At 42.1% G+C, this 19,317-nt stretch overlaps 1 protein-coding gene across 1 annotated transcript in view; it reads right to left on the minus strand.

Moving 5' to 3' along the window:
* The window catches only part of ugt8 (UDP glycosyltransferase 8), a 113,824-nt gene that overhangs the window by 12,302 nt on the left and 82,205 nt on the right, over positions 1–19,317 (minus strand). The window contains exon 4 of the mRNA XM_067990931.1: positions 109–185. Within this exon, the coding sequence (XP_067847032.1) occupies positions 109–185 (77 nt within the window). The remainder of the gene's footprint in view (positions 1–108; positions 186–19,317) is intronic.

Consider the following 19,317-nt stretch of genomic DNA (forward strand, 5'->3'; position numbering starts at 1 on the left):
TTACTCTGAGCTGTGTTCAGCCAAAGAGCAGCAGCTAATGGATAACTTCTGATGTCAAAATAATTTTTTCTGCCCTTCCCCACCCATGTCCATTGGAGGATTACTCACCAAGTAAGTCATTCTGAGGCATCCATTCCACAAGCCTTGTATTATTGCCCAAATTGGTGGGTTTCTTTCCAGAATACCTAGGGAACACAGAAAAATATGTAAACATCTTAATGTATACATTCAATGAAAAAGTTTGTACTTAAATCTGAAAAAGCTGCAATAATAAAGGGAATGTAAATTTTAATCTAGTCTCTACAGAATTAGCTTATGATTTTACCCATTATGAAAGAAAACATAGTTCTTTCAGACAGCTGGCACAGGCACAATAGGCCAAATGGCCTCCTCCTGTGTTGTAAAATGCCATGATTCCATGGTTACCCTTTTTTAAAAAAATCACTAGTACATCAATGTTGCTACTCATGAATAATTTCTTAAAAACATGAGCATATTATGTATGCCATTTTTAGATATTTTTTGTCCTTCTCTGACCTCTGTATTTTAGATTACTCAGTGAGCCTAAGCTCCTTATGATCTCAAGAGCATCTTCAGTGGCCATGGATATCCAAGTAAGTTTTTGAAAGTGAAACCAGGATAATAAATTGAAAACCTTTTAACAAATTTGGTTAGCTACAGAATTTATAATGTACTTCCACAGGACCACTCTCATGTCTTCAAAAGGACAATATTAAATACTCATTTCAGCCTGGAACTAACACAAATTTACTGGACTAGTTAAACAATAGATCTACCATACATTAAAAAAATCTTACCTCTGCATGCACTTCCTGTCAACTTTTTCCATTGTAAATTCCTGTGTCCACATTTATAATAGAAAGTGCTATGTAAACTTGTAAGGAGTCTTACAACACCAGGTTATAGTCCAACTCACCTGACGAAGGAGGAAAGCTCCGAAAGCTTGTGATTTCAAATAAAGCTGTTGGACTATAACCTGGTATTGTAAGACTCCTTACATTTGTCCACCCCAGTCCATCACCGGCATCTCCACACTACGTAAACTTGTAATTCCACTCTCTCTAGTGGAGACACTGTAGCTCCACCACTGCTAGGAGGATGCAAGTACAGCATGACATGTTTACATTTCCATTATAAATGTAGACAAAGGACTTTACAGTGCAAATATAAAAATCAAATTTTAAAGTGGAGACTGAATTATACCTAAGCACCCTGGTCCAAATATCCTCCATCCTCGAACGCTGTTTAACTTGAAGACTGCACTAGCTTTAACTGCTAGTCATACATTAACCGAGCAAATTACACAACTATATTTGGCTGTGGATTGGCTCCACCCTTAAGGTTTCAATCACTTGAGACAGCTGACAATACTCGCAATACCTGAATAGAGTTATGCTGGGACAGGACTGTGACTGCAGCTGGTTTTTAAACACCTTGACCTAAAAATCCAATGGCACTGCACCCATTTTTCAAGCGCAAAACGGACACCTTAGCATTTCAATATGACAGACAGAGCACACACGGCCATTACATATTAGAAGTGCACTGCCCCCCATATTGGTAAATGGCAGAAAAAGGTGTCCAGAGCACGTGCCTGAAACTGGCATTAGGCCTTTTGCATATGCAAATAAGGGGTCTAATGCTTAAAGCCCCCTTTGCAAAATTGGACCTTGAAGATACCACTGAAGGCCACCACGAGACAAGTACATTTAAAAAAAAACTTACCTAAATGTGGAGCCCAGGAGGTACAGGAGCGCTCTTCCCGGCTCCACTGCAGTGCTGAAAACCGAGACCGCCCCTCCTGCTTAGCCCTCCTCCCTCGCTCGATCCCTGCACCCCCTTTCCATACCAGAGGCCACCGTCAGCGACCCAAAATTAAAACCCCCTTCGGTTTCATGTAAATGAGGTCCAAAGCCCAATATCAGGTGGGCCTTGGGTCTACCCTTTGCAGCTCAAGGGTTGTTCCCTGTGCCCAGTTTCTAAGCCATTATTGTCTTGTGGCACAGTTAAAGGGATTTCTGCAAAGCTAAGACTAAACAAAATGCTTCAATTTTGTCTCACTTGTTAAGACAATGAAATAAACCTGTGCACTTTGTGCCAAAGTGACAAAAAAAGGGCGTAGGTAATGTGCTGTAGTTATACAAAGTGCCACTCAGGCATTGTTGTTATAATAAATTTTTAAAAATCTCAGCATCTGATCAGCTTTTGGTACTTTTATATAATTAGAAATAGAATAGATAAGAGTGGGCAACCGAAACAGTATATATTAAACTAGTCTATCTCCTGTGGTATTGCACATGGGGAGTCAAGACCTCTAATAGTTTAAAATGTTTTCACATCGTTCACCTGACGAAGGAGGAAGCCTCCGAAAGCTTGTGAATTTAAAATAAAATTGCTGGACTATAACTTGGTGTTGTAAAATTGTTTGCAAAAGTTTAAAATGGGTCATCTCAATACTGCTTAATAGGAACAGGAAAGTATATCTGGCCAGTCCCAAAAAACTAATACCTCCCCCAACTGCCCACTCCTTCAAATATCAATCCAATTCTTTACATTTTTTCACATGATGTGTCTCCCTATGCTTGCCATTCCACACATTCACTGCCCATTGTATAAAGTAATCTCACTCAATTATTTGTTTTCATGTCAGCCTTGTGCAGTCAATAACTCATTTGACTTCATACATGCAGATCATGCATTTCAGAGATTCTGAAACAAACCATGCATCCAAAAAATGAATTGAACCCGAATGTTTTGAAGAAACTTTCATAAAATAGCAGTATATGCAAACTTTAAATTAAAAAAAAAAATCATAGGAATAAAACTTTGAAGATTTGGTGAACTAATGCATACATCCAACACCACCGTTTAATTTTCAACAGGTTGGACTGTCTTATGCAACAACAGCTTGCAGTTATAAAGCGCCTTTAATGTAGAAAAATGTCTCAAGGTGCTTCACACCTCAACAGAAACATTGACACGAAGCCAAAGGAGGGGATATTAGGAGGGGTGACTAAAAGCTTGGTCAAGAGGTGGGTTTTATAGAAGGTCTTAAAGGAGAAGAGGGAGGTGGAGAGTCAGAGGAGTTTAGGGCCTAGAAGACATGGCTGTCAATGGTGGGGCAAAATCAGTGGGGGATGCACAACAGCTTATTTTTGATGTTGGCTTTGTATAGTTAGTCGCTCATTTAATTTTATATACACAGATCATACATTTCAGACATGCTGAAACAAACCATACAGCCAAAAGATGAATTGAATCAGGACAATTTAATGAATTAATTTATACCTACAACATAAACATGTATTTATTGGTTTAATTTTCACCATTAGTTCTGGAACCCTCAAAGGCTTTTTTCCTCTCCATGATTTTCAAGACATTGCTTTATTTTCTTCAAGAAAATCATTATGAAAAAGGATAAATTTATTTTTAAAAATACCTAGTAATTTTATAAGTTCCCAAGTTAGTCAAAAATGAAACTTGGATGAAACTGTTTGGCTCACCTGTAATAAGCAGCAAGTATCAAGCTAAATAGCACAATTCAAGGATGCCGCAGAAGCAGGATACCGCAGAAGGATACAAATATTGTGACAGAAAGTGCTACAGCAAGAAAGTTCCACATTTACAGAAAGTACATCCATATCCTATATCTATATATCCCCCATATAACACTCATATATATCCTTGAATTGTGCTATTTAGCTTGATACTTGCTGCTTATTACAGGTGAGCTGTGATTGAATCTTCCTAGCTGTGCTTCTAAGCTCGGCACTATTCCATTCATTATAATTAACTGTGGTTGGATGATTACTATCATGTGACTTAGTCACAGGCTGGTCCTCCAAACAGTTTCATCCAAGTTTCATTTCTGACTAACTTGGGAAGTTATAAAATTACTAGGTATTTAAAAAAAAAATATATATATATATATATATATATATATATATATATCTCACACATATATATTTATATAGATAAATTATCTGTATGCGCACACACACACACACACACACACACACACACGTATGTATAGTTAGTTAATTTAATTTATTAAAAGATCTCCTGTGGTATTGCTCATGGGTTGGCCAGCACCTGTAGCATGGCTGCTGGTGTTTACCATAGTCCTGCTGTGGTTCAAGCTTTACAGCAACTTGCCCCTCACTGCAATACAACAAATTTACTAAAGCAATAAATCAGATAACTGACATGAAAATATTATACACATTATTGATCCTGAAAGTTGTTAAACTTTACAGGTGTAATATTTCTAATACTATTTACCTAAAGAAAACTTAAGATGAAAGTAAATGTGTTCATTTTCCTCCCAAAGACACTTATTCTCAGTTATCTACATTAAATATACAAAATGTGGATTTTGAGTGTTTGCTCAACTGTTTACTACTTGATTATCATGGTGCATTCTCAGCATTACAGTTTCACAGAAGCATGATGAAACTACAACTCCCATAAACTATCTCACTAACAGAAGTCATTAACAGGAGCTGCACATGTCCAGTATCTATGTCCATGTGACATTTCCAATTTTGGAAGTGAAGCAGAACTCTAGGCCTAATTTAGACATTATATATTCACAACTGGGCCAGAAATAAAAATGGTGGCAGGAACAACTTTGAAAAAAAAAATTCAGCAATAGGATTGCTTGAAATTGCAACTTTTCAAACAACTTGCATTTATATAACACCTTTTAATATAGTAAAACATCTCAAGGTGTTTCACAGGAGCATAATCAGTCAAAAATTGACGAGCCAAAGAAGGAGATATTAGGACGGGTGATTAAAAACTTGGTCAAAGAGGTAGGTGTTAAGTAGTGTTTTAAGAGAGAGAGGTGGAGAGGCAAAGGTTGAGGGCGGAAATTCCAGAGCTTAGGGCTTAGACAGCTGTAGGCACGTCCGCCTATGGAAGAGCGAAGTAAGTGGGGGATGCACAACATGCCAGAATTGGAGGAACGCAGAGTTCTTGGAGAACTGGAGGAGGTTAGAGATAGGGAGGAGCAACACCAAAGAAAGAATTGAACACAAGGATGAAAATTTTTAAATAAAGACATTGGTGGACTGGAAACCAATGTAGGTCAGCAAGCAGAGTAGTGATGGGAGTCCAGGACTTGGTGCGAGTTAGGATACAGGCAGCAGAGTTTTGGATGAGCTCAAGATGGGAGCCAGTGAGCAGAGCATTGAAATAGTCAAGTTTGGAGGTAACAAAAGCGTGGATGAGGTTTTTAGCAGCAGACGGGCTGAGGCAGGAGCAGAGACAGGCGGTATTATGGAGGTGGAAGTAGGCAGTCTTTGTGATGGACAGGATATGGAATCAGAAGCTCAGCTCAAGGTCAAACAGGAATATTGAGGTTGAGAACAGTCTGATTCAGCTAGAGATAGTGGCCAAGGAGAGGGATACAATCGGTGTCTAGTGAACGGAGTTTGTAGTGAGGACTGAAGACAATGGCTTCATTCTTCCCAATGTTTAATTGGAGGAAATTTTGGATCATCCAGGACTAGATATCGGACACGCAGTCAGTGGAGTGGTCAAGAAAGGTGGTGGTGAGGTAGAGCTGGGTGTCCCCGGTGTAGGTGGAACCTGACAAAATGTTGCTGAGGGGCAGCGTGCAGATGAGAAATAGGAGGGGGCCATAGATCCTGGAGGAATTCCAGATATAATGGTGCAGGGGCAGGAAGAGAAGGCACTGCAGGAGATTCTCTGGCTACGACTGGATAGGTAAGAGTGGAACCAGGCGAGGGTAGTTGCATTCAGCTGGACAACAGTAGACAAGTGCTGGAGAAGGATGGTGAGGTCAACCGTGTCAAAGGCTGCTGATAGGTTGAGAAGGATGAGGAAGAAAAATGCACCATGGTCATAGTAACAGAGGATGTCATTTATGACTCTGATTAGGGCCGTTTCAATGCATTTGCTGCTGATGAAACTTAATAGTTTGCAACGGTTGAAGAAAACAAAAATAAGTTTTGAATCAACAGCAGTACTTTTTAAAAGATATGTTCTGTATAAAGTTTGCAAGGGTTATGAGATAATATGGGATATTTAAACCAACTACCAAAACACACAAAACAATTAAGAGTTGTCAGAGCAAGTTTGCAAAAGATATCTAGCAAAGTATTGATGAAGGATGCAGGGGAAAGCTAGGATTATTTTATCTGTGCACACCTCATATGCACTTGTGTCTCCAAGTGGGCCTCTATGGAAAGGAAACAGCAGGAACAGGGACCTTTTGTTAATAGAAATTCCCTATATCTTCCAGAAGATGGTGATGTTGCATTACTAACCACTTGTGAAACTGTTTTACGCGAACCATCTGCTATTGCGTTTTCATTATCCTTACCATTTCTCCCCACCCCAGGTTTTGCTGAATCAGTCTTCGTGAAACCATGATGAATTGTCTTCTGAAACATATTCTGGACTACATCTCTATGTATGGATTGAGATAATAGCACACACAATCAATTAAATGAATATTTTTCACAACACTATGTACAATTGCCTCACAACTCTGCTTAATCAGACTGCCAACTATGTAACTGTTTCCTCCCCTTTTCTCGTACCAAATTCAAGTGAGTGGGAGTCAACAGCAGATCAGGCTTCTTGGACAGGAGGCAGTGATGGATCAGAAAATCTGGAGTCAGCCCCCTTTCACTTCTGCTTCCCTCTCTCACTGCCTCCACTTTAGTTTCTCTCTTTTCCCTTCCTTTTTTTTTTACTTTTCTGCTTCACTTCCCCAATTTTCTCTGCAACTTTTAAAATACATTTCCTGCAGCTGTTCTGTCACACAGCCATGTGGAGAGACAGATGGGATGAGGAGGGAGCAGGTTACTGACCTGAATCTAGGACCTAGAGTAGGTCAGAAGAGCTGAATGAGCACAAGAGGCAGGCTACAGCATGAACCAAATAGACTGCAGCCAACTGGCAGAAACAAGTGATGTACTGCTGTGGTATCTTTCTGGCGGGTTGAAAGTAATAATGTGTCAATTTTGCCACCTCCCAGCTTCTTGCTCTGTTCTACCTGAATAAGCCTTGCACCCACATTACACTGCACTGCACAATTTGAGAACCACTGGCCTACATAATTTATGGGGATTAACCTGGCTTTGGTGATGAAGTTATTATTAAATAAAATTATACAAACAGTCTGCATGTGATCAATTTCCTGTATGGATAGATTGTGCGATAGATGCTATGATATCCCATAACAGGCAGTAGAGGGCACACTTCAGTTTTATAGAAAGGCAACGTAAATGAAATGTATAAAAATTGCCATAGTAACTATAGCACTTTCAATTTATCATATATTCAGTACGAAACAACGAGTATCTTGTAAATAATAACTAGAAGCAAATATCAACCAATATAAAAGTTACTGAAATAAAGTTTAAATTAAAAACATCACAACTGTAATAAGAAAAATAAAGTATAAATATTGAATCATACATCAATTTTCAGTCTGATATGTGTCTTAAACATAGCAGAAAAAGAAACACTATGGTCATAAAGTTTTCATATGACTCATTCAGGTTTAGATTGAACTGTTAGGGAATCAATTAACTTTATGGAGGTTTAAATTCCATTCTTGAAACTGAAGCAACCTGGAATATCCATTACACAGCAAATAAAATATAAATAAGGAAAGTGAATATAAATGATACCCACAGTATGGTGATTACAGGGTGTTGAAGTAAAAAGATCCACTTTTCACTTGCCTTTAACTGCAGTGTGCAAATAGCACTCAGGTTAAATTTTTTTTTAAAACTATGCAAAAGTCAACCTCCTCCCAAAAGGGGAGGGAAGAAGGGCGTTACGGTGTATTACCACTTTATTAAAAAGGGCAATTAAGTTGCCAATACGATAGTTAATTTTCAAATAAGTTGGCAAAGAAAAGAATCTGATTCAATATCAGATTTACCAAATATCAGGTTTCAAAATGTATCCTGTTCTGAAGCAGTTTTTATTGTAGGGATCAAAGAGGTTTACCAATGAACTGAGCTCCATTATTTAGCTCTCGCTCTTGGCTCAATAATTAGCAAGAAAGAGAAATACTGAGAAGCTCACCATCAACAGAGGACCCAGACACCTGTACACACAGACAAACCAAGTTCTGTATGAGAAGTCCACATCCGCTCCATCAGCAAGACCACTTATTTTCACTTCTGCAACATTGCCTGCCTCTGCCACTGAAACTTTTACTTGTGTTTTTGTTGTCTCCAATGATTACTTCAATCTCACTTTCCATCAGACAAACTCCATAAACTCTAATTTGTCCCTCTCCTGTCCCACACTAAATTCCACTTCCCCATAACCCCCCCCCCCCCCCACCAATCCTTGCTAATCTGTACTGGCTCTTAGTTCCCAATACATCCCATTCAAAATCTTCGTCCTTCTCTTATATACCTCCGTGGCCTCGCTCCTTCCCACCTCTGCAATCTTGTCCAGTCTTGCATCCCTTCCCACACCCTTTAATTCTCTACCTCTGGCAACCTGTGCATTCACCCCTCCCTTCGGCTCACCAGTGTTGGCAGAGCCTTCAGTCACCTCAGCTTTACTCCCTGTAACTCTCTTCCTAATTCTTTGTCCTCCTTTAAAAACCTTCTCAACCTACATCTCTCCAAACTCACTTGGCATCAACTTCTCATACATCTCGGAAAAGCACTTTGGGATTTTTTTAAGTATATGTTAACAGTGGTTAATAAATGCAAGTTGTTGCTGCTGTGTTTATTTGTATTTAGCTTTTATCTTTGAGAAGCTAATTACATCAGTGTTATCTTATTGTAAAAATTCTAATTAATTACAGATTTAGTTATAAAATAGTGTACAACTATAGTATTAAAGTGCTTTTTGCACTTAAAGCCAGGAACATGGCTGACAGCCTGACATCTAGGAATAGACCCAGGATGGGGTAGCCGAGATTCTCCCAATTCCTTTTCCTCCTCAGTGTGATCAGACTCTGATTCCCTCTCTGCTGCCATATTCCACCTCTCAAATGATCTTGCACCACGTTTGATCTTCCACACTGCTCCTGGACCCGAAAATCTCTTTGCCCAGTACTTCCAGACTAGAACCTCCCTCCAAGTGCTCAGAGATCCAGGACCTCTTTCCACATGGTCCCCAATGCTGTGACACCCCTCCCAGATCCTGGGACACATTACGCAATGCTCCCAGACTCTGACCCTCCCAATGCTCCCAAATCCAGGAAGCCCCTCACCAAGATTCCAACCCAGCCTGCTCCCAGTACTGATTCCAGGACCCTCCACCCCCAGTGCTGACAGACCTTGATACCTTCCCAAGACTCTGGGATACTCTCTCCCCTCCCCCCCCCCCAATGCTGCCAGAACCAACAGTACGAAATGACTGGCTTTTTAAGATTGTTTTGCATGTGTAACGAAGTGTGATGCCTGCAGTTCAACAGAAAAAAAGATATACAGCTCTTATTGTAGGTTAATATATACTCTCATTAAATAAAAATGGTACATCAAGCACACGGTTTGTCCATTATGCTTTGGATGTCCAGGTGCATATTTTTATTTATGCAATGCAATTGATTTATGAACATGAAATTTGAACCAAACAAGGAGAAAGCAGAACTGAACAAGTGCAGACATGACAGTTAACACAAACAATGGAAATTAAAGCTGTTAATCAGCAAATTCATTTTCAATCAAAGTACGAAGTTAGCAACAGCTACCAGTTAGAATGCAGTGTCCAATTTTGGTTTTCTTGCATAGTGGGTGATATTGAGGCTTTGGAAAGGGTGCAGTGGAGGGCTTCAAGATTAATTCCCAACACCTAATTTATAACACCTTAGTTACCCAGATAGGCTCAACGAACCGAGTCTCTACTTTAGAGAAGTTAGCCTTAGGGGTGATTTGATCAAGGATTTACAATAATGAAAGGACTAGATTGTATTTATGTAGACCAATTTATTCAACTGAATAGGTTAGAGAGGGTCAGGAGTCACACTTCTAAATAATGTAAGGGTAGAACTAGATTGGGTTATGATGTGGAGATGCCGGTGATGGACTGGGGTGGACAAATGTAAGGAGTCACACAACACCAGGTTATCGTCCAACAGCTTTATTTGAAATCACAAGCTTTCGTAGCTTTGCTCCTTCGTCAGGTGAAGAGTTGCATAAAGGCACAGCATATACAGTCAAATAACAATGCCTGGTAATTACAGATAATCTTTCTAACTGCCCTTTATCACACCTCGGCAGAAAGATAATCACAGCAATCAAAGGAGTAAATGGTGTTCAAACAGGTTAGTCAGGGAAACATTACATCCAAGAATACTGAGGTAGGGTCACCAGGGGTCAAATGTAGCAGATGCTGGGGTTTGTATTAAAAACAGATAACTTATTTTTTCTGGAAATCGCAGCAGGTCTGGCCGCATCTGTGTATGGAGAACAAGCCAACTACGACATGAGTCTGGATGACTCTATGTCAGGTGGGGTTACATGTAGCGTGACATGAACCCAAGATTCCGGTTGAGGCCGTCCTCATGGGTGCGGAACTTGGCTATCAATTTCTGCTCGACGATTTTGCGTCATCGTGTGTCTCGAAGGCCGCCTTGGAGAACGCTTACCCGAAGATCGGAGGCTGAATGTCCTTGACTGCTGAAGTGTTCCCCGACTGGGAGGGAACCCTCCTGTCTGGCGATTGTTGTGCGGTGTCCGTTCATCCGTTGTCGCAGTGTCTGCTTGGTCTCGCCGATGTACCATGCTCTGGGGCATCCTTTCCTGCAACGTATGAGGTAGACAACGTTGGCCGAGTCACAGGAGCATGAACCATGTACCTGGTGGGTGGTGTCCTCTCGTGTGATGGTGGTATCTGTGTCGATGATCTGGCATGTCTTGCAGAGGTTGCCGTGGCAGGATTGTGTGGTGTCGTGGACGCTGTTCTCCTGAAAACTGGGTAATTTGCTGCAAACGATGGTCTGTTTGAGGTTGGGTGGCTGTTTAAAGGCGAGTAGTGGAGGCGTGGGGAAGGCCCTAGCGAGGTGTTCATCGTCATCGATGACATGTTGAAGGCTGCGAAGAACATGGCGTAGTTTCTCCACTCCGGGGAAGTACTGGACGACGAAGGGTACTCTGTTGGTTGTGTCCCGTGTTTGTCTTCTGAGGAGGTCTATGCGATTTTTGGCTGTGGCCCGTCGGAACTGTCGATCGACGAGTCGAGTGTCATATCCCATTCTTACGAGGGCGTCTTTCAGCGTCTGTAGGTGTCCATCGCGTTCCTCCTCGTCTGAGCAGATCCTGTGTATTCGCAGGGCCTGTTCATAGGGGATGGCCTCTTTGACGTGGTTAGGGTGGAAGCTGGAGAAGTAGAGCATCGTGAGGTTGTCCGTGGGCTTGCGGTAGAGTGAGGTGCTGAGGTGCCCATCTTTGATGGAGATTCGTGTGTCCAAGAATGAAACCGATTCTGAGGAGTAGTCCATGGTGAGTTTGATGGTGGGATGGAACTTGTTGATGTTATCGTGTAGTCTCTTCAGTGATTCTTCGCCGTGGGTCCAGAGGAAGAAAATGTCGTCGATGTATCTGGTATATAGCATTGGTTGGAGGTCCTGTGCAGTGAAGAAGTCGTGCTCGAACTTGTGCATGAAAATGTTGACGTATTGGGGTGCGAATTTGGTCCCCATGGCTGTTCCGTGTGTTTGGGTAAAGAACTGGCTGTCGAAGGTGAAGACATTATGATCCAGGATGAAGCGAATGAGTTGTAGGATGGCGTCTGGAGATTGGCTGTTGTTGGTGATGAGTACTGAGGCTGTCGCAGTTTGTTGAGCTGGTGGGTGTGTTCTTTGGTCGGATCTGCGGGTAACCGTCTGTAGTGTTCCTGGTTGGACTATTGCAAAGAAGCATACCGACAACTGGACAACCAGGAGCACTACAGATGGTTACCCGCAGATCCGACCAAAGAACACACCCACCAGCTCAACAAACTGATCAAGACCTTCAATCCAGACCTTCAAAGCATCCTACGCACTCTCATCCCACGTACTCCCCACGTGGGAGACTTCTACTGCCTCCCAAAGATACACAAAGCCAACACACCCAGACGTCCTATCGTATCAGGCAACGGAACCCTGTGTGAGAACCTCTCTGGATAAGTCGAGGGCATCCTGAAACCAAACAGGGAGCCCCCAGCTTCTGTCACGACACTACAGACTTCCTACAAAAACTCAGCACCCATGGACCAGTTGAACCAGGAACACTCCTCACCACGATGGACGTCTCGGCACTCTACACCAGTATCCCCCACGATGACGGCATCGCTGTGACAGCATCAATACTCAACACCAACAACAGCCAATCTCCAGACGCCATCCTACAACTCATCCGCTTCATCCTGGATCACAATGTCTTCACCTTCAACAATCAGTTCTTTACCCAAACACACGGATCAGCCATGGGGACCAAATTCCCACCCCAATACACCAATATTTTCATGCACAAGTTCGAGCACGACTTCTTCACTGCACAGGACCTCCAACCAACGCTATACACCAGATACATTGATGACATTTTCTTCCTATGGACACACGGCGAAGAATCACTGAAGAGACTACACGATAACATCAACAAGTTCCATCCCACCATGAAACTCACCATGGACTACTCCACAGAATCGGTTTAATTCTTGGACACACGAATCTCCATCAAAGACGGGCACCTCAGCACCTCACTCTACCGCAAGCCCACGGACAACCTCATGATGCTCTACTTCTCCAGCTTCCACCCTAACCACGTCAAAGAGGCCATCCCCTATGGACGGGCCCAAGAGTGGCTCGGTAACACCACTTCTGACCGAGCTGGCCGAGTCCTGAAGGACATAGCTGCCAGACTGGGCCTGCGGTAACTGGTGAGAGAACCAACATGAAGGAAAAACCTACTTGACCTTGTCCTCACCAATCTAACTGCTGCAGATGCATCTGTCCACGAAAATTTGCTGGGTGTAACCACCGCACAGTCCTTGTGGAGACGAAGTCCCGTCTTCACGGTGAGGACACCGTCCATGTTGTGCGGCACTACCACCGTACTAAATGGGATAGGTTCAGAACAGATATAGCAGGTCAAAGCTGGGCATCCATGAGGTGCTGTGGGCAATCATCTGCAGCAGAATTGCATTTCACCACAATCTGTAACCTCATAGCCCAGCATATCACTGTACCATTACGAACAAGTCAGGGGATCAACCGTAGTTCAATGAGGAATGTAGAAGAGCATGCCAGGAGCAGCAGCCGGCGTACCGAAAAATGAGGTGCCAACCTGGTGAAGCTACAACACAGGACTACATGCATGCTAAACAGAGGAAGCAGCATGCTATAGATAGAGCTAAGCGATTCTACAACCAACGGATCAGATCAAAGCTCTGCAGTCCTGCCACATCCAGTCGTGAATGGTGGTGGACAGTTAAACAACTAACGGGAGGAGAAGGTTCTGTGAACGTCCCCATCCTCAACGATGGCAGAGCCCAGCACGTGAGTGCAAGAGACAAGGGTAAAGTGTTTGCAACCATCTTCAGCCAGAAGCGCCGAGTGGATGATCCATCTCGGCCTCCTCCCAAGATCCTCACCATCACAGAAGCCAGTCTTCAGCCAATTCGATTCACTCCACGTGATATCAAGAAACGGCCGAGTGCACTGGATACAGCAAAGGCTACGGGCCCCGACAACATCCTGGCTGTAGTGCTGAAGACTTGTGCTCCAGAACTAGCCGCGTCTCTGGCCAAGCTGTTCTAGTACATCTACAATACCGGCATTTACCAGGCAAAGTGGAAAATTGCCTAGGTATGCCCTGTCTACAAAAAGCAAGACAAATCCAATCCAGCCAATTACTGCCCCAGGTGTCGTCGACAGTGCTATCAAGTGGCACTTACCAATAACCTGCTCACCGATGCTCAGTTTAGTTTCCACCAGGACCACTCGGCTCCTGACCTCATTACAGCCTTGGTCCAAACATGGACAAAAGAGCTGAATTCCAGAAATGAGGTGAGAGTGACTGCCCTTGACATCAAGGCAGCATTTGACCGAGTGTGGCACCAAGGAGCCCTAGTAAAATTGAAGTCAATGGGAATCAGGGGGAAAACTCTCCAGTGACTGGAGTCATACCTAGAACAAAGGAAGATGGTTGTGGTTGTTGGAGGCCTATCATCTCAGCCCCAGGACATTGCTGCAGGAGTTCCTCAGGGCAGTGTCCTAGGCCCAACCATCTTCAGTTGCTTCATCAATGACTTCCCCTCCATCATAAGGTCAGAAATAGGGATGTTCGCAGATGATTGCACAGTGTTCAGTTCCATTCGCAACCCCTCAAATAATGAAGCAGTCCGAGCCCACATGCAGCAAGTCTTGGACAACATCCAGGCTTGGGCTGATAAGTGGCATGTAACATTTGCGCCAGACAATGACCATCTCCAACAAGAGAGTGTCTAACCACCTCCCCTTGACATTCAACGGCATTACCATCGCCGAATCCCCCACCATCAACATCCTGGGGGTCACCATTGACCAGAAACTTAACTGGACCAGCCATATAAATACTCTGGCTACAAGTGCAGGTCAGAGGCTGGGTATTCTGTGGCAAGTGACTCACCTCCTGACTCCCCAAAGCCTTTCCACCATCTTCAAGGCACAAGTCAGGAGTGTGATGGGATACTCTCCACTTGCCTGGATGAGGTTAGCTCCAAAACACTCAAGAAGCTCAACACCATCCAGGACAAAGCAGCCTGCTTGATTGGCACCCCAACCACCAACTTAAACATGCACTCCCTTCACCACAATGCACCGTGGTCGCAGTGTGTATCATCTACAAGATGCACTGCAGCAACACGCCAAAGCTTCTTCGCCAGCACCTCCCAAACTCACAACCTCTACCACCTAGAAGGACAAGGGCAGAAGGCGCATGGGAACACCACAACCTGCACGCTCCCTTCCAAGTCACACACTATCCCGACTTGAAAATATATCACCGTTCCTTCATCATCACTGGGTCAAAATCCTGAAACTCCCTTCCTAACAGCACTGTGGGTGAACCTTCACCACACGGACTGGAATGGCTCAAGAAGACGGCTCACCACCACCTTCTCAAGGGCAGTTAGGGATGGGCAATAAATGCTGACCTTGCCAGCAACACCCACATCCCATATGAATGACCAAAAAAATACAAATCACAAAGTAGCAATGCAGGTTATCAAGGCCATAAAAATGGCAAATCAAGCACTGGGGTTCACTTCTAGAGGGACAGAATTGAAAAGCAGAAAAGTTATGTTAAACTTTTATAGAACCTTGGTTAGGCCGCACTTGCAGTACAGTGCAGAGTTCTGGTCGCCATATTATGGAAAGGATATAGATGCATAAAGATGCATAGATGAGGGTACAAAAAAGATTCATAATGATGATACCATAACTGAGAGGATATACTAATCAGGAAAGGCTGAACAGGCTGGGACACTTCTCTCTAGAAAACAGCAGGCAGAGGGGTGACCTGACAGAGTTCTTTAAGATAATGATAGGGTTTGATAGAGTAGACGTAGAGAAAACGTTTCCACTTGTGGGGGAGTCCAAAACTAGAGGCCATAAACATAAAATAGTTGCTAATAAATCCAATAGGGAATTCAGGAGAAATTTCTTTACCCAAAGAGTGGTAAGAATGTGATACGTGCCACCACAAAGTGTAGGTGAGGCAAATAGTACAGATGCATTTAAGGAGAAACTAGATAAGCACGAGGGAAAAAGGAATAGAAGGGTATACTGATAGGGTTAGATGAAGTAGGGAGGGAGGAGGCTCGTGTGAAGCATAAACGCCGGCTTGGGCCAAATGGCCTGTTTCTGTGCTGTAGTTTCGATGTAACTCAGTGAAGTAAAAAAAAACTGTACTTCTCGCATGCAGTTTGTCACTCACACTTTTGCATCTAGACTCTAGGTCTAGAGTTTACGCTTGTTTGCACTAGTTATAATCAGCTTAATCCGGGCACAATCCGTCGAACCAGTGAAAAAGATCGTGCAATTTTAAACATAAGTGAGTTACACCCAAAACTCACTCATTTTCGAGTGTCCGCATACTTTTACACTGGTTTAAAAATCACTGCGCCCAAAGCCGGCCCCGCCCACAAAATGGGTCGTGCTCCCTGATCGAAATAACGAGGATGGCGAGTTTCTGTCAATTGCGCCTGTTCAGGGAAAGTGTTCAAATTGAGCTCATTTTGTTAGGTGCACAGACATGTTTTAAAAATTCTTACATAATAAATTAAATATTTTTTTTAAAATAAGAAACTGACTAGTCTACACCAATGAAACTAGTAAATGGTTCAGTATAGTTTTTTTTTAAAAGTCATTTTCAGTGACTTAAAGTCAGGTTACTCACAGGTGGAAGACTAGACACTTATTAAAAATGCTTATTTTTTGTGATAAACCCATTTTTAGCTGTATTAATAAAACTGCACCAGGTTACCACTCTTAATAATATTTTATAATGTAAAGAAAACGATTAGGTTCTATTATGGACTGATTGCGCTGGTTCATGGAAAATTTTACGTTCGATTATGCAAATTCATTTTAGCGGAAACTTGAACTGTATCTTCACCAGCGTAATTTCAAGTGCAGTTTGCACCCAAAGCGGAAACTCTGCCCCCAAGTTTCTTTCGTCTGTCACACTTAAATTTGTGTCATATTTTCACCTAAATGACTCAACTTCCATGATCATAAATAAAGTAGCAACAAATCACAACTGAACAGGTAGAAAGCATGAATGAAATTCACCAATTGTCAAGTTCAAAAAACTTTAAATCAAAAATGAACAGTTAGCAACAGCTACCAATAAAAGAAAACCAATAAGATTGCCTAAAATACTTTTTGAAAGTGTATTTGTCTGCCATTTATCCTCCTCAACCTCAACCAAAGGGACAAAATAAGAAAAACTACATATTTCATAATAGTGCAATTAAACTTGACTACAAATTTTGTGCATTTTGGGGCTGTCATTATTTTTTGTTACTTAAAGGCATCTCACAAAGCCAAGGATGAACTTGATATTTTTCCCCAGAAAGCTTGAGGGAGATGCCAAAGTCTGAGCATATACAGCATTTCCCATCATGCAACAGTGAGATCCTGGGTGCAAATGGAAAAGCAGATCTCCTTGGAAAATGATTTGACTTTACATTCTTTCCAGATGATTTAGAAACAAGCTGCAGAATGAATTTTTCAGGTAAAGTTTCACATTTGTTAGCTGCTTATTTTTCATAGAAAAATCTAGCCAGACAGAGAGCAAAAGACGCACAAAGAGGAAGAGACACCCACATGAAGGGCTTTACCTCCTGTGGTCATGTTACTATAATTCAAAAATAATTGTTATGGACAAATACTTGGAGTTTGAAAACAATAGAAAAAAATTTTTCTCACTGTCTTTTATCATGCTGTAAAGTCATTGTTTTCTCAGACTGGAATTGAATTCTAAAATCTCAGGTAAATGTTTCATACAAAAAAAGAGGCTAATTACAGGAATGTGTGCTTTGTTTTACATACAAAATTATTCTAATTATACACATTTGCTCAAAATAGCTTCACAAATCTCCTTCCACAGCTGTGAAGGTAAGGGAAAACATGGGAAGGAAATTCAGAATGATTGCAAAGCAAATATTTTTCTAATAATGCCATTATTGAACCTACCGCAGTGCTTCCCAACTCCAGGACCACGCCTCTCCCAATGCTACTCAACCCCATGACTACAACTAAATACAAGGTTCCTACATCCAGCCTGGTACATGTTGCTTACCATCTGACTATGCCTCTTGGGTTTCAAAAAGATAGAATTGAGTACATATGCAAAGGAATATATCAAATCTTCAAGGCCACTGATTTATCGTTACCATGGAAAAATGAACAAGAGTACAGAATTTGATCCTGAAGATTAGAAGCCCAGACTACCATGCAATAAAAACACAATTTCACAGGCCCCAATACTACAATGGCATAATACCCTAATATCAAACATTCTCAGTACAAATCAAAGGACACTATTCTATCATTATACACATCGTTCGTTAGACCGCATCTAGAGTACTGCGGCCAGTTTTGGTCCCCTCACATGGTGGGTAATATAGTGGCTTTGGAAAATGTTCAGAGGAGAGCTACGAGAATGATTCCTAGCTTAAAGAACCTTAGTTACTCAGGTAGGCTTAAAGAGCTGGGTCTATTTATTCTAGAGCATTGTAAGCTTAGAGGCGACCTGATGGACGTTTATAAAATATTGAAAGGGCTGGATAGCATGCCTATTGATAGATCATTCCAGTTTAACAGATTGGGGAGGACCAGGGGACATGCGTTTAAACTTTGCAAAAGTAGGAATGGACTGGATGTTGGGCAGTTCTTCTTTTCCCAGAGAGTAGTAAGGCTCTGGAATGCATTGCCAGCTGGTGTGGGTGCTGACTCACTGCATGCCTTCAATAGGGAGCTGGACCAGTTCTTGACTGGGTGAGAGGTCTTATCATATGGAACTGGATTAACACACGGTCCATATGATTTCCTGGACTGGTTTTGATCACTTAAGGGTGTTGGAGAGGAATTTTTCAGAGTATTTTTTCCCTTATTGGCCCTGGGTTTTTCTCTAGTTTTTTGCCTCTCTCTGGAGATTACATGGCTGTAAGTGGTGGGGACGGGTAGGAAGTGTTTAGTCATGATGCTTCAGTCATCATGTGTATGAGACAGGCAGGCTTGATGCATCAGCTTGTCTTTTCCTGCCCAACATCTTCATATCCTCCAAATCACAATGACCAACGTCATGGGAGACTTGTAATTATAGAAATCGGTGCATCTAGTGTGTATTTCCTGTCGATCACAACCAGCATCACACTCAAATTTCTGTGTCACATTTCAAAAACAGAGAAACAAAAGTATTCATTTGGCACAGGAGTCAGAATCTCTAATCTTTCAGTGAACTAACCAATGCACACTTAGCTAAAAAAAAAACAGGTTTGCAACCTTAAGCCCAAAGAGCATTTAAACATTGACTTCACCCAGAGTTAACTTAACAGTAATTAAACTTTGCGGCTTAAAGGTCATAACTTCACCTTATCCTGAGTTATCCCACACATTACGTCTTCTATCTTTCACATATTTTGTCCATCATACGTAAGGGGCCACTTCTGGTATCCCTCTTGTAAATATGCAAATTTGTCATACTTGCACAAATTTAACTAAAATTTCATATGGGTAAAACAATAAATCACAAAACAACTAAATGGTTGGGGAATGTACCACTCAAAAGGAAACAAAATGAGAACATAAATTTCCAA

Source organism: Heptranchias perlo, chromosome 1 (assembly GCF_035084215.1).
Source record: "Heptranchias perlo isolate sHepPer1 chromosome 1, sHepPer1.hap1, whole genome shotgun sequence".
NCBI classification, from domain to species: domain Eukaryota; kingdom Metazoa; phylum Chordata; class Chondrichthyes; order Hexanchiformes; family Hexanchidae; genus Heptranchias; species Heptranchias perlo.